The 12,994-nt window shown below is 40.1% G+C and overlaps 1 protein-coding gene across 1 annotated transcript in view; it reads right to left on the bottom strand.

The window, feature by feature from the left end:
• LOC141901021 (muscle calcium channel subunit alpha-1-like) overlaps nucleotides 1–12,569 on the bottom strand; it is a 92,556-nt gene extending 79,987 nt beyond the window's left edge. Inside the window, exons 1-2 of the mRNA XM_074788075.1 lie at nucleotides 12,317–12,569; nucleotides 11,753–11,858 (exon numbers count right to left, since the gene is read on the bottom strand). Of these exons, the coding sequence (XP_074644176.1) occupies nucleotides 11,753–11,858; nucleotides 12,317–12,447 (237 nt within the window). The 5' untranslated portion in view covers nucleotides 12,448–12,569. The remainder of the gene's footprint in view (nucleotides 1–11,752; nucleotides 11,859–12,316) is intronic.
• Between the last annotated feature and the right edge of the window lie 425 nt (nucleotides 12,570–12,994).

Raw genomic sequence — 12,994 nt, 5'->3', positions numbered from 1 at the left:
GCCGGACCCTAAATTCTTTTAAAAAACTGCTGTTTGATTACTTGCTAAGAGGTGGTAAATCATATTTTTTAGATTGAAGGCATAGGATTTTAACAAAATCATTGATAATGTTCGTACATATTGCATCCATATTCTACATCCGTAATTACTCTTTGTCCTCTGAGACAAGTCTGTATCTTAATATATGTTAATCATCATTTGTCTGGTTATCGTGAGCTCTACTCGTCACCTTTGTTATTACATCAATGTCCATGTATCTACCTGTCTCGTTCCCCGACGTATATAAATGGTTTGCGTGTAATGTAAAGAGAGTCCAGTTTTCGTATTCCGAGCGGCTAGTTGAGTTGTTACTCTATCTATTTGTTCTGGACCTTTCTTCATAAATAGGACCAAAATGAACTATGATAAAGAATAATATTCTCCGCGACTGCTATAGTACTGAAAATACAAGCCCAACCACCTCTATCCAAGAAAACATTTCTCAGTTGGTCCTCATCATACTAAAGGATTGTACTAATGCGCCTTCTACTGTTTAAAAATCTACTGGATGTATGATCTCTTTCATAAACTTTGTGCCTTCCATACATATCTTAAAAGGACTCTTACCTGTGCTGCGGCGGAAACTTCAAAAAGGAATTATGAAAAATATTGAGAATCATGAACGGCCCAATGTCTGCACAAATTGACTTGTTAATTCGTCGAAATGTCGAGCTGTTTATCTGTTTTGAAAAAGTGACAAAGCAATCCGCCGAGTTAACAGGAACCTTGAAACCATGGCAACGGAAACACAATTATTTACATTCTATAGCCGATCAAGAGAAGCGGATGTGATCTCTGTGACTGTCTCCAGGTAATAAAGCTTTAAAACACACAAACAGAACGCTGGGAAACAACTTTTTGACTAAATGAAGATGACATCTGACGTGTCGACACTGAATTACAGTTGACGATATACAGGTATTGCGTCGTTATCAGACTATTCCATATTTCAAATTCAGAATGGGTTTCATTAAAAAACGACAGTGCCGGTACGTTCTTACTTCTGCCTGGCTCACAATTTTCTAGTTTTTTTTGGTATTTTTTTGGCCAATGACCAGAAGAACTGTGACAGTATAATGCCCTGAAAAAGCGGCCAATTCTGCCATGTGTATGACCCAAAATTCATGACCTTTTGATATGACCAAGTCGAATCTTAGCCGAAGCTTTATAGGAAGTTTTATATTCAGTGCTGGCCAGATCAGTATGGCCCAACTGTGCTTCCGCCTGATGATCAGGTAAAAAAGGTTTGCCAACTGGTACGCAAAGTTCTTCTGGCAAAATACACACAAATCATGAAAACTATATACGCTAGCATACGTCATTGCTAAACACGTAAAACTTTTCTTACAGCAGACATATGCACGTACATATATCATATCTATGCGTATTTGATTAATTGCACGCCGGTATAAACATCTGATTCTCCGACGTCCCGTACGGAGACTTATGACCACTTTCCGAGACCATTTGTGGTCATTTCAGCCGTCTATAAATAAAGATTTCACACAGTGCCGGTTGTCCGCAGTCCGGCAGTAAATCAGGATTACCTAGGCACTTGTTTTGACACAAATGAGTTACCATGACTTATCATGACGACTGCAGCTGGTCGGAATAAATATATGAGCCGCGCCAATATTTGCGCCATCATTGTTTAATTAAACAGACCCATCGTCGTTGACGACGATCGTGCATGCATTCTCAATGAAATAAAGGCCTGTTTTCGATATGAATTGCTGTTCGTGAAGTTTCTGCCTCGATCAACACTAATTTCGAAGAATCGTGGAATAAGAGCTGGATATAGTTCTAAACTTATTTTGATAGTAGATGGCGATTCGAAACTGTTGGCATCGAGACTCTCCATGGTGTAATGACCTGATGCGCTGCTAAATGCGCGGCTCAGATGATGTCATTATTGGCCAATCAGAAATCCCATTTTATTTCTAAGTTTGGGTTTTCTTATATTTAGTTTATCCATGAAATTGGCCACAGCAATTATACAACAAACAATCTGATTGGTGCCTCAAGTTTTGGTGCAGCAGACCTGCGCATATACCTACGCACTTGGTCTAGTGTGGGACAAGGTTTCATGCTATGATTGAGTCTAGCAATTCCATCAGGTTTTTTTAATATTTCAAGATCCATCTCTAAGAAAGCAGATAGGTTTGTAATCACACGCAGCAGGTATATTAGATTTACTATTGGAAGAAATCATCTAAATAAATAATTTAAATCGAATGAAAATCTTTTCACCAATTGATTCTAAATAATGTCTACGAGTCATTGCCAAATCGGTATTCTGAGATCATTGCTGCTAACAGCAACATATCGAAACAGGTTCAATAATGCACAATACAGCAGTGCCTGATAACTCATTCCTGGCGCAATTAAGAAACAAAACCAAACCATTGGTGAAACACTATGTCTTTCTTGTGATGATATGATAAAAAGACAATGTATTAGCCTAATAAATTATTAGCTCTGAAGGAAACTTTTCAGCATACATCTTTCTAGTTACATGTATATCAGTGTGCGATTCTCTATATAGAACCAGAATCAATTTCAATGTTTTTTTGGCAATTTCTAGATTGACATTTTCTGTTTACATACGTATCATTATACATTATATATATATGGGTAAAGAATATTCATCATGAAGCTATCCATCAGCAGCCGCTCGGTAGGAGCTGCCAACAACGGCGAACAGCCCGGATTTGTAATATTATTGGTAAAGGTAGCTATTGTGTTATGTAGCCGACTACAATACAAGAACGCGGCAGAATCCATCGATTCTGATGCTGTGAATAGATATTCCACAGCGAACCTCCTCCTGTACGTATCGACTAACCGCGCTGATGGCGCGCCAGCTGAAGTGCAGAAAACAACCGAAGCTCAAAGAGGTGAACGAAAAGCGCTCGGCGATAAATCTGAGAAACATAGATTATTAACCCTCTAAACACAGTTGAATCGGATTGTTTTGGCACAACAGATGTATACGCGTAGTTATTACGTAGCCAGGGACAGGAGGCAACACAATAATACAACTATTAAGTTCGTTGTTAACGTGAGCAAAATACATTCGTCAAAATATTTCTATACAAGTCAAGTCAAATGACTACTGCGTTTCCTTGATTTTTCCGATTCCCAGAGTTGTCCAGGTTTTTACAGGTCAGTGACCGCCCTCATTTAATGAGTTGACCTTCTTTTTCAATTGGAAATTTGCGACCGGTATTCAATGAATGTGTTCCAATAGGGTTAGTCTTGGGATACCAAGATCTGAATCATGTAAAGCCAAAACAAACAAACAAATATAATAATTGATTTCAGTCTACATCAATATAATATCACAGTAAAACTGTACCACGCGATATTATTAGGAAAGACATCGATGCAACTTCTCTGAATCACGTTGATCAAATCGTAGCGTGTTTATCATTAATCATACACGTATGTCTATATTGTCATTAACTGCGACATGAAATGAAATTCGTATTCAAAAGAAGATTTCACCAACGCTTAAACATCTTTTTAGCAGCCCCACAGGCCATAACTAACGCCTTCACTTAGCTGATGAAGTTAATTTATAGCCACGATCCTCGTTCACAATCAGAAACTTTTAGCCCGTGCCAAATTAGGGCTGGAACATCTGTTCACACCGGTGCTAAATGGTGCCAAATTTGGTCTGACCAAAAACGTTGGTCGAGGCCTGAGCCAAATTTTAGCACGGGACCAATTATTGCATGTAAATTGCTATGGTTCCGGAAGTGACTCACTTCGCTTTGTTACAACATTCTTAAGTATCGAGTAAGCGGTTAAGGTGTGAACGCGCTCTCCAATCAGGCACGGGCCAAATTTGACTCGGGCCTGAACCTTGTCACTTCAGCCCGGACCAAATCGTCTAGGTGTGATCGCGGCTTACGACAAACTAGATCATTCATTGAAAGTTTAGTCCAATTCCGATCAACACGAAAAGCTTGAGCTATTTCGACTTTCCCCGTGGTTAATTCCATTCATTCATAGTCGAAATAATCCTTCGCAGAGATCTCAGAAACTGGCCTTCGACTATCAGCGAGAGAACGGGGATTTATCGGCGGATAACATATGCAACGGATATGCATGATAACCCGACTAAAAAATAGCAACAGCTCCCAGTCGCTAGGTAATAATAAATGGTTATGTAGTAGTAGCATCTCGGTATCAGTGATTAACTAACGAAGCATATGATCATGCGCCTATTTATAAGATGCTACCTACGTATAAATAGTAATCACTCGGGGTATTAACGCATGCATTTGTTCTCAGCCATCAGCCATAGAAGATTTTCAAGATGGTAACGATAATGAATCTGAGCGTTTTTTACATCGGGCACCACTTAGCGCCGTGCTTTGTATCGAGTCAAGGTTTACAGCGCTGACCATCGTAGAAGAAACGATCGAAAGTAAAGACCCAGAGATTTGAACCTCGATACTGAGTAAGATAGTCGCCGTGGAACAGCTTCGTAGTCAGTGAATCATTTCGTATCGATTATAGATTTTCGGGAGTAAGTTGACGTCAGTACCCGCAACCAACTCCAAGGTGTGACGTCATCAATAAATGACCTTGTATATAAATATATAACAAAACCCATGCATCCGTCCTTCGTGGTACATAAAAGCAGGACCTTCTTTGATGGATCAGCAATGTGTTGAATTTGTTATTTCAAATGTTAAACTCTAATGAGTATCAAACTACTACAACCGCAGAACAGGCTCCTGCATTTCAAGGCCATGAGAAATAAGACGGCGAAGTTGTTATCATGCCAGATGACGCTATACTGCCAGAAAACTTGCACACACACACAAACACGCCGACAGATCCGTCGAAGATGAAACCATTTAATTTTCCAATATCACCAAGTTGCGGTGGTTGCACAAGCAACATTTAATGATTGAAATTTGCGCGAGAAGAAATATCGCATTGTTAGAGGGCACGAAAACCTTTGTTCTGACAAAAAATGTAATATCCCAAGCCCTTCAGGGGCAACGTGAAAAATAGTCTTTGAGTTTTAAAATCATAAGATGAACCAGCGACTAGCCTACAGGTGAACACTTGTTAGTGTGTAAGGAACTCAGAGGGGAAAAAGTTCCCTGCATTTAGGTATGCCAAGGGAATCGAAACAGTCACTTCAATAGCGAGTAAACTTCAATATTTCATTTATCATGTATGGCTGATCTTCATAGATAACACCATTACAAACACACATCTTGGACCTAATCTCATCTACTAACCCTGAAACATCTAATTCTTGGAGAAACCTCAGAATACTTTTCACAACAATATCTAGAAAAACATACGTACATAAAATCAAGATAGATTCCTTTTTCAGGAAAAGGTTGTTAATTAAGTGACCCCTCTTAATTTTACAGACTCAGTTGATCTGAAATGATCAAATTCATTCAACTAACTCATTCATATCTTTCATGTTTTTCATAATCAACATGAGAATATCGATAAATTTTGTCGCGAATTCAACTTGGCAGGATTTCTTACCGAGGGAAAAGATGTTTACCAGGGAATTTTTAGGTACATTCTCTAATAAGACATGCGAAACACTTCGACCTTCGAAGGAAAATACAAATCAAAGCTCGAATGGCCATGTGATTTGTACCACAACACGCGAAAGGAATGCTCATTTGTAAGAGAGAGAGATTAAACCATATCATAACTTAGCTATGTAAATCGCTGAGTAAGAAGAAGAAGAAGAAGAAGAAGAAGAGTTAAGTGAGATGAGATGCAGTCAGATTGCGGCTAAAACCTTTCTATAAAGCATTACGCAGACTGAATGCATTTATATATAGCAGCATGAAGCAAACAGGTGTCGAATGTATGTTCCATAGGTAGAAAGAGAGCTAACGCATAATATATATATATATATATATATATATATATATATATATATATATATATATATATATATATATATATATATATATATATATATATATATATATCGAAGGCGTCTATACTAAACAGCATTTTAAATATGTACCTTCACAGAATCCGCCCGCATTAATTATGATAAATTTGCGTCTACAACACGCAAGACACCTGCAAGTTCGACCGACGAACAATTTCAGTTGGAAATCATTCCTTATACAAATACTAGTGTATAGCGAGATGTACTGAAAATTCAGAGTGAATCTATGTATGCGAGGAAAAATCGGCCGTTCAAATCAATCCGAAATGCATTCAACGCGCCCTTACTAGATTAAGTATCACCGTTAGATCGAGAGTAGACAGGATTTTGATCTTTCAACTAATCACGGTAGTCTTAGAAATTCATGATGATTTTCTATCCGTTCAAGTCTGGGCCATGATATCGGAGAGGTTCGTTTGGTATCAGAGTCTTGAATAACTGTAACCTCTTTTTTTCCAAAGTCTGGAGATTCAGATGAGTGTATAGACTGGGCTATCATATTCTATACTATACGGTAGACTAATAACACATCACTGCCTGAAGGAACTCATATATCTGTTGTAGATGCATCTTGATTACTAAGACATTTCAAGGAAGTAGAGATAAAATGCCTGAATGAAAACTGGCTAGCAGCAGCAACCAAGAATAACCAGTAAAAGAGTCACCAGGGTAATTCTAATAGCGACGATCACATGGAGACGATTTGGCCCGGGCCAAGTTAGCATATTTGGCCTGTGCCTAATAAAAGAGTGTGTTCGCACGTAAACGCCTCACAAGATACTAAAGGCTGGCTTATTTCGACAAGCAACGCGACGTCTACCGACTCCTACCGACGCAACTGAGAGCAACCGCGATCGCAGCCCAGCTTATGTCGACTGTGCTCCGATTCGCAGCAACTGAGGCCGACTATCGGGATATGAGATCCTCCCAGTTGCTTCCCTGCTTATGTCGGTTGCGATTACTAGCAACTGCAATGGCTCAAATGGTCACGTGATAAGCATTTTGAGAATAAATTTGAATCATTAGGAAATATATTCTATTAGAAAAGCTATTTCTTTAAGACTTTGATCTTTCTGATTCTGTTTTGAATACAACGTGCTAGCGACATCTAAAAAGATGGCCGCTCACACCATAATTCTACCAATTTCGTTTCTAGATCTTTGGTCCAGTCCTCTGCCGTGCTGAAGGTTTGGTTTACGTTTTGAACTTGAATTTGAAAGTTTATGACTAATTACGAATGACGCTAACTAGCGGTGATAATTTGTACTATGTAAATGCGGTCTCTCATTGGCTGGAACCCCTGGGCTCAGTTCCGTCGCGTCGCAGATGAGCTTATGTCGACTGCGATCGAAAGCAACTGTTCACCTACCGTAGGCCGGAGTAGAACATGGGCAACTAGCCGGATATGGCTTGCGAGTCGGTAGGCGTCGCGTTGTCGTCGCAAGCCGGCTTATGTCAAACCGATTGAGGAGCAACTGGCGGCCTCTAGTAGGCCGCTAGTTGCCGCTAATCGGCGATAAACCCAGTTGCGTCGGTAGGCGTCGCGTTGCTTGTCGACATAAGCCAGCCTTAACAATGCTTAAACAAAGCTAAGTGAGTCACTTCCAGAACCAGTAGCAATTCACATGCAATAATAAGATCCATGCTAAAATTTGGCTAGGGCAAACAGGCACGTTGTCGTGTGCACAATTGTTCCGCACCAAATTTGGCATGGGCTAAAAATGCTGGTATGATCCCGGCTTTTGAGCTCAAACCACTATTCCAAAATCTTCTATATCCTATTAGCAAAAACAAGAAATTCAAGAGTTTAGTTCATATATAAGCGCGTAAATTCAGGGGAAATCCTGCTTATGGCTCACAGGCCAGCATCTTAGCTATGCATTGAAGTGGTATTCGTCACATACCCAACCTAACTTTTGAAATAATCAAACCTTTAGAAAGGAGGGGTATCCCAATACAGGTATGCCAGTACATCTCAGCCCAATATCTAAGGGAATCCCCACCATGTTTGGTACCATTAATCCAAGCAAAAGAAGTCCAGGGAATCCCTTATTTCATTATCAATCTGTCTCTCAGGATCAATGGATTTCATACATATAACCGAAATTCGCTACCTATCCCATTTGCAAAAATTATGGCAACATTTATGGGGGACCTCTTCTTCACTCTAGGTTCTATTTTTGGGGTCCGGCCCTACGCATTTTCCGAGCTACTAACCTAATTGTGGTCTGATTCCTTTTGACTAATAGAAGCCAGTTCAATCCAGATCATTTGGGACGAACCCATTACCAGAATCGCATTCTACATACCCCGATACAAGTCATTCAAATAAGGGTCAGAAAACGACAAAAAACCTACAGTCTTCGCCCGATACGTATGAATCGAATCAAAATTTCATCGCTCAAGACATTATATTCGACATCATCAATACATATTTATGGCCTACGTCGTATTGAATTCACGCGCAACAGCTGCTGTCAGCCGGCAAGGGATTTTACTGTCCAAGTAGTACTCCATAACCACGCTAGTTCTTATTATTAGCCACGTTTCACTGTGTTATTCAATTCAACCCGCGACAATAGAATATATTTATATACATATACATAGATGAATATTACGCTTCGGGCTTTCTTTTGAACGGGAAATATTCCATATTTTCCATTACGCGCTACACGCGAATGACTTTTCAGAGAACCATCTTCAAGAAAGGCTGACGTGGTGAAATGGTAGCCAAATACTCGGTCAATCACATTCATAAAGCGTCGAGATAACACGGAGACGATTTGGCCCGATTTAAATTGGCACGGATCAGGCCCGAGTCGAATTTGGCCCATGCCTATAATTGGAAAGCACGTTCACATGTAAATGACTCACTCCATACTAAACGCTTAAACAAATCAAAGTGAGTCACTTCCGGGAACCAGTTACGATTCACACTTATGATTTGACCTATGGTAAAATTTGGCTCGGCCCTGGTCTGACGTTTCTGGTTGGGCCAAACAGGCACAGGCCCATTGATCGCCCCTATGGACAGTTGTTCCAGGCCAATATGGCAAAGGCCCAAAGTGCTTGTAACTGCAGAACTGTTGAACTGGGCCCTGAAGTGTTGAACTGGGTTCTGAACAGTTGTGCGAGTATGGCTAAATTCATGATCATTATCGAGTCACTTGTTTTGAGGAACTGACGGAACCATATTCAAGGGACCGAATATTCTAACTCTTGATTTATTTACAACCCGCCAAATCTATGTCTCAGGGTATAAAGTCTTTAAAAAAATGAAAATCTATCGATATTTGGTCACAACGGTATATAGGGATTTGATGCGGGAACTTTTTTTGAAATGCGGTCGGTTTTTTCTGTGATTTGCACCGCTATATAAAGAGCATAAATTTGCGGCTTACAATTTATTCGTGGCGCTAATAGGCCTAATATCGACGAAATGTCATTTAATTAGCGCGACTCCGCATGAAAGCAGTCGCGAGTAATAGCATCGGCAACAAATGACGTCGACGGCCGACGTGTTCCAAGAGCGAAAGAATGAAAATTTTTCCGAAAAAAATTCATAATTTCCGTACAAAACGAACCTGACAACTCTAAACGTGCGTCGCGGCGATATTATTAATACTACGACTCGATCGCAGGTAACCGCGCCACTTCGGTACGGGTCTATCAACTAAATAAAAAGCATCGCGGTTTATCATTTGTCATCGTTACGCACAGATACGGCAATAATCACCAGATAATAATCAACATCATCCTCGCGCGCCGATGAAATTGCTACAGCCATCGCAAGCGCGGCAGTCCTCTCGAGGGCTACATCTACGGCGTAGTTTGACGTGCATTAATATCGCGCGCCCCACACAATTGGATTGATAACCCCATCGTTGTCAATGTTCATCATTGTTATTCGTTAATGAAATGCACTGATTTGAATTCATCATGCCGAGCGAGCGTATAGATGATACTCGCTCGGCGAGCATGTTTACCTTAAACACAGTTAATACGACAGCATTTTTAATTAGTTGCCATTGACAACTTCATTCGAAACTCGATCATTTTAGCCTAAACGCTGAAACAGCCCGGCGCCCGGTTTCATTTCATATATACGAGCTCATGGCGATTGAACTTCAGAATTTTCTAACCGGATCCTCTGCCCCCGAAAAAAGATTAAGGCCTCAATCCAAAGTAAATCCTAACGACTTCGAATATCTAACCAAAAGTAAACAATTTAATCAACTCAATCTCAACTCAAATGACAACGAACTTAAGAAATAAGAGAAAAAGTATGCTACACCCGTAACAAAAATTGGCTCGGGCCAGGTCCAGCATTTTTTGGTGGAGCCAAACTGGCACCTGTGTGAACAGATGTTCCGGGCCTAATTTGGCATAGGCCAAAAATGGTTGTGTGATCGCAGCTTTATTCTATAAAACTGGCTCTATGGGATAATATACTGTAACTAGTGGGACCAGGTACTATTTCTAAGTCCTCCTTGATCTGGCCAATAGTGAAAGATATAGGCTTAGTCTATGTTTATATACTCTGGTTTTCGACTGGTTTTCATACTGAACCAAGACCTCCTTGAATAATGAATGACCATAGGGAGCATGGCACGTGACAATCACACCTAGTTCATTTGCTATCAGACAATATAATTACTATAGGCCTAACAATTAGTATAATCATGTCCACAGTGCAATGAACCATTGCAATTAACATATTTAACACTACGGACACAGATACAAACCACAGTGGCATTCACATGAAGATTTCAGTAAGGTACTAAGTGGTTAAATTATTCGAGGCTTTTTGTCATTTTTCAGTATGGTACCAAAATACCAGGCTTAGTAAGCATAGGGAGTGATTGCGCACTGACAACTGAACTCAGTATGGTCCTGAGCTGGCTGTGTACCTTCTGTAGTCTGAACGTGGGCGCTTAGCAAGCTGCGTTATTTTAGTATGCTACTCAACCAGGGGGATGACCGTATTTTATTCACGTGCGTCATGTTTTCAATCTTTTTTGACTCCCATCTTTAATACAAGAAGCCAATAGAAAGAACACGTATATACGCAGTAAAAGTCACATGATTTGACGCTCACTTTTAACAATATAATGACGAACATATTTCGCCCACGTTAGCGAGGAACTTGATAGTAGTTGAACACCGAACCAGCAATTCGAACTACCATCGGGAAGGCAGAAGAGCGGGTTTAAGAATGGATCGAAAAAAAAAGAAAAATGAAGATAGCATGGAAACACCATCATCTTGAAAACACGAGCAGGCATACTAAGCACCAAATCATGTGTGAACGCTCTGTTTATCAGTGCGGTATTGCATATTCAGTACTATATAGGAACGGTACTTGCTATAAGCCCAGAATATCTTGTGAACGCCACTTGTATATCTATGAACTCTACTTTGCTTGACTTTACATCTGTGGTAACCCATTGCGCCCGGTCAGGTAGTGGAAATTGTTCCGATAACTATGACTTGTGATAATATGATTTGAAAGGCAATAAGATTGCCTGAATTCATATGAAAATATCAGTACGAAGATTTATGGAGACATTCTTCAATTGTTTTTCAGCTTACTAAACTCTAAAATGTGTCGATATATATCGTATTGGGTCTATTTTGATTAGAACAAAGCATGAACAAAACAGAAACATAATTGTACGATGTACCAATGTACAACTATATGAAATATAAGCGGATTCATGCTGTATATTTTCAAATCATCAATGAAAATCGTTAACTTACCAATGCAGCATTGACCTCATTTGAGTCGGATTCTGGATAGGGCGTGTACACTGCTAATGCTACGCAGTTGGCAAATATAGTCAACAGTACTAAATATTCAAAAGGCGTGAAAACGTTAGGTTAAGGAAATTTGAGCAAAATTTCAACAAAAACAAAGCCGTATTTAACCCATTGAATCCACAAAATCTATACAACGATTATACTCTCAGTGGTGAAAGCTATTATTCGTCTTTTAACATCAATAGAGGAGGGGAGACTTAAGTCTTGCAATATAGCGTTCCTTACGCATGACCTATGCACAAGGCCGACAGACTGGGTGCAATTGGATTGCTGACCAACGTTTCTCTAAGGCAGCATGAAAATATAGAATAAAAACTTTTAAGCCAACATAAAAAATGTGCATCTTTTTGAGTTCTGGTAAGGGTGTTGTTGGCAAAAATGGCGCATGGCCGACCAAATAGTTTTTCGTTTCCGTCAGGCCTGATGCATAATCATTTTGAAATGGTGTATCCACCCTTCTATCATCATTCAATTCATTAGTCGTGTAATGTAATAAAAGGATATTTCCACTCAACAATTCCGATACACAGTTTCCGTAAAGGGTTCTCCAAACTTAAACAGTACAAAGCCCGTACCGGTCGCACATTGGCCAGGGCTTGTCGGTTTTGTCTTTGATTAGTCCTGCGTTTTGTCATGGTTGAACTGTCCCCGCCTTGGGCAGCCTTTGCCTGGCGGGCTGCTTCCAACGCGTTGGCCCAAGCGCTACTTAATCCGGGTATATTCGATATAGTCGACTGGCCTGATGGAGCCGCGCCAGTCTGCTGTGACGCCCCACCTTTCGGCCCACTACCATCGGCAGCTTTTGCCGGGCTGTTATTAACCGATGTGCTATTCCGCTGTGGACTGCGATTAGGAGTAGGCTGCGGCGACGCAGGATTGCTTTCTCGATTGTTAGCGTGTCTCGGTGAATAGGTATTATCCTCCTGGTCATAATTTGACCCTGCAAAGGAATAGAAACGATATAAAAATTTTACCACAACTATCGGGAGAGGTTTTACTTACTTTAAACCCCTACTTTAAACGGCTACTTGAAATTCAGGAAGATTTCTAGCCAGAGCAAAAACTAAGTTTCAACATCATATATAGATCTATCATATGTATCTCACAGGTAAGAATAACTAAATCTTTTGAAATGCTGCAAAAAAGGGTCATTCCAGAAGGAATTCAAATCAATAAGACAGC

The sequence above is a fragment of the Tubulanus polymorphus genome, chromosome 3 (assembly GCF_964204645.1).
Source record: "Tubulanus polymorphus chromosome 3, tnTubPoly1.2, whole genome shotgun sequence".
In the NCBI taxonomy this organism is placed as follows: domain Eukaryota; kingdom Metazoa; phylum Nemertea; class Palaeonemertea; order Tubulaniformes; family Tubulanidae; genus Tubulanus; species Tubulanus polymorphus.
Note: the sequence above shows the minus strand (reverse complement) of the source record. Positions and strands in the feature narration are given on the sequence as shown.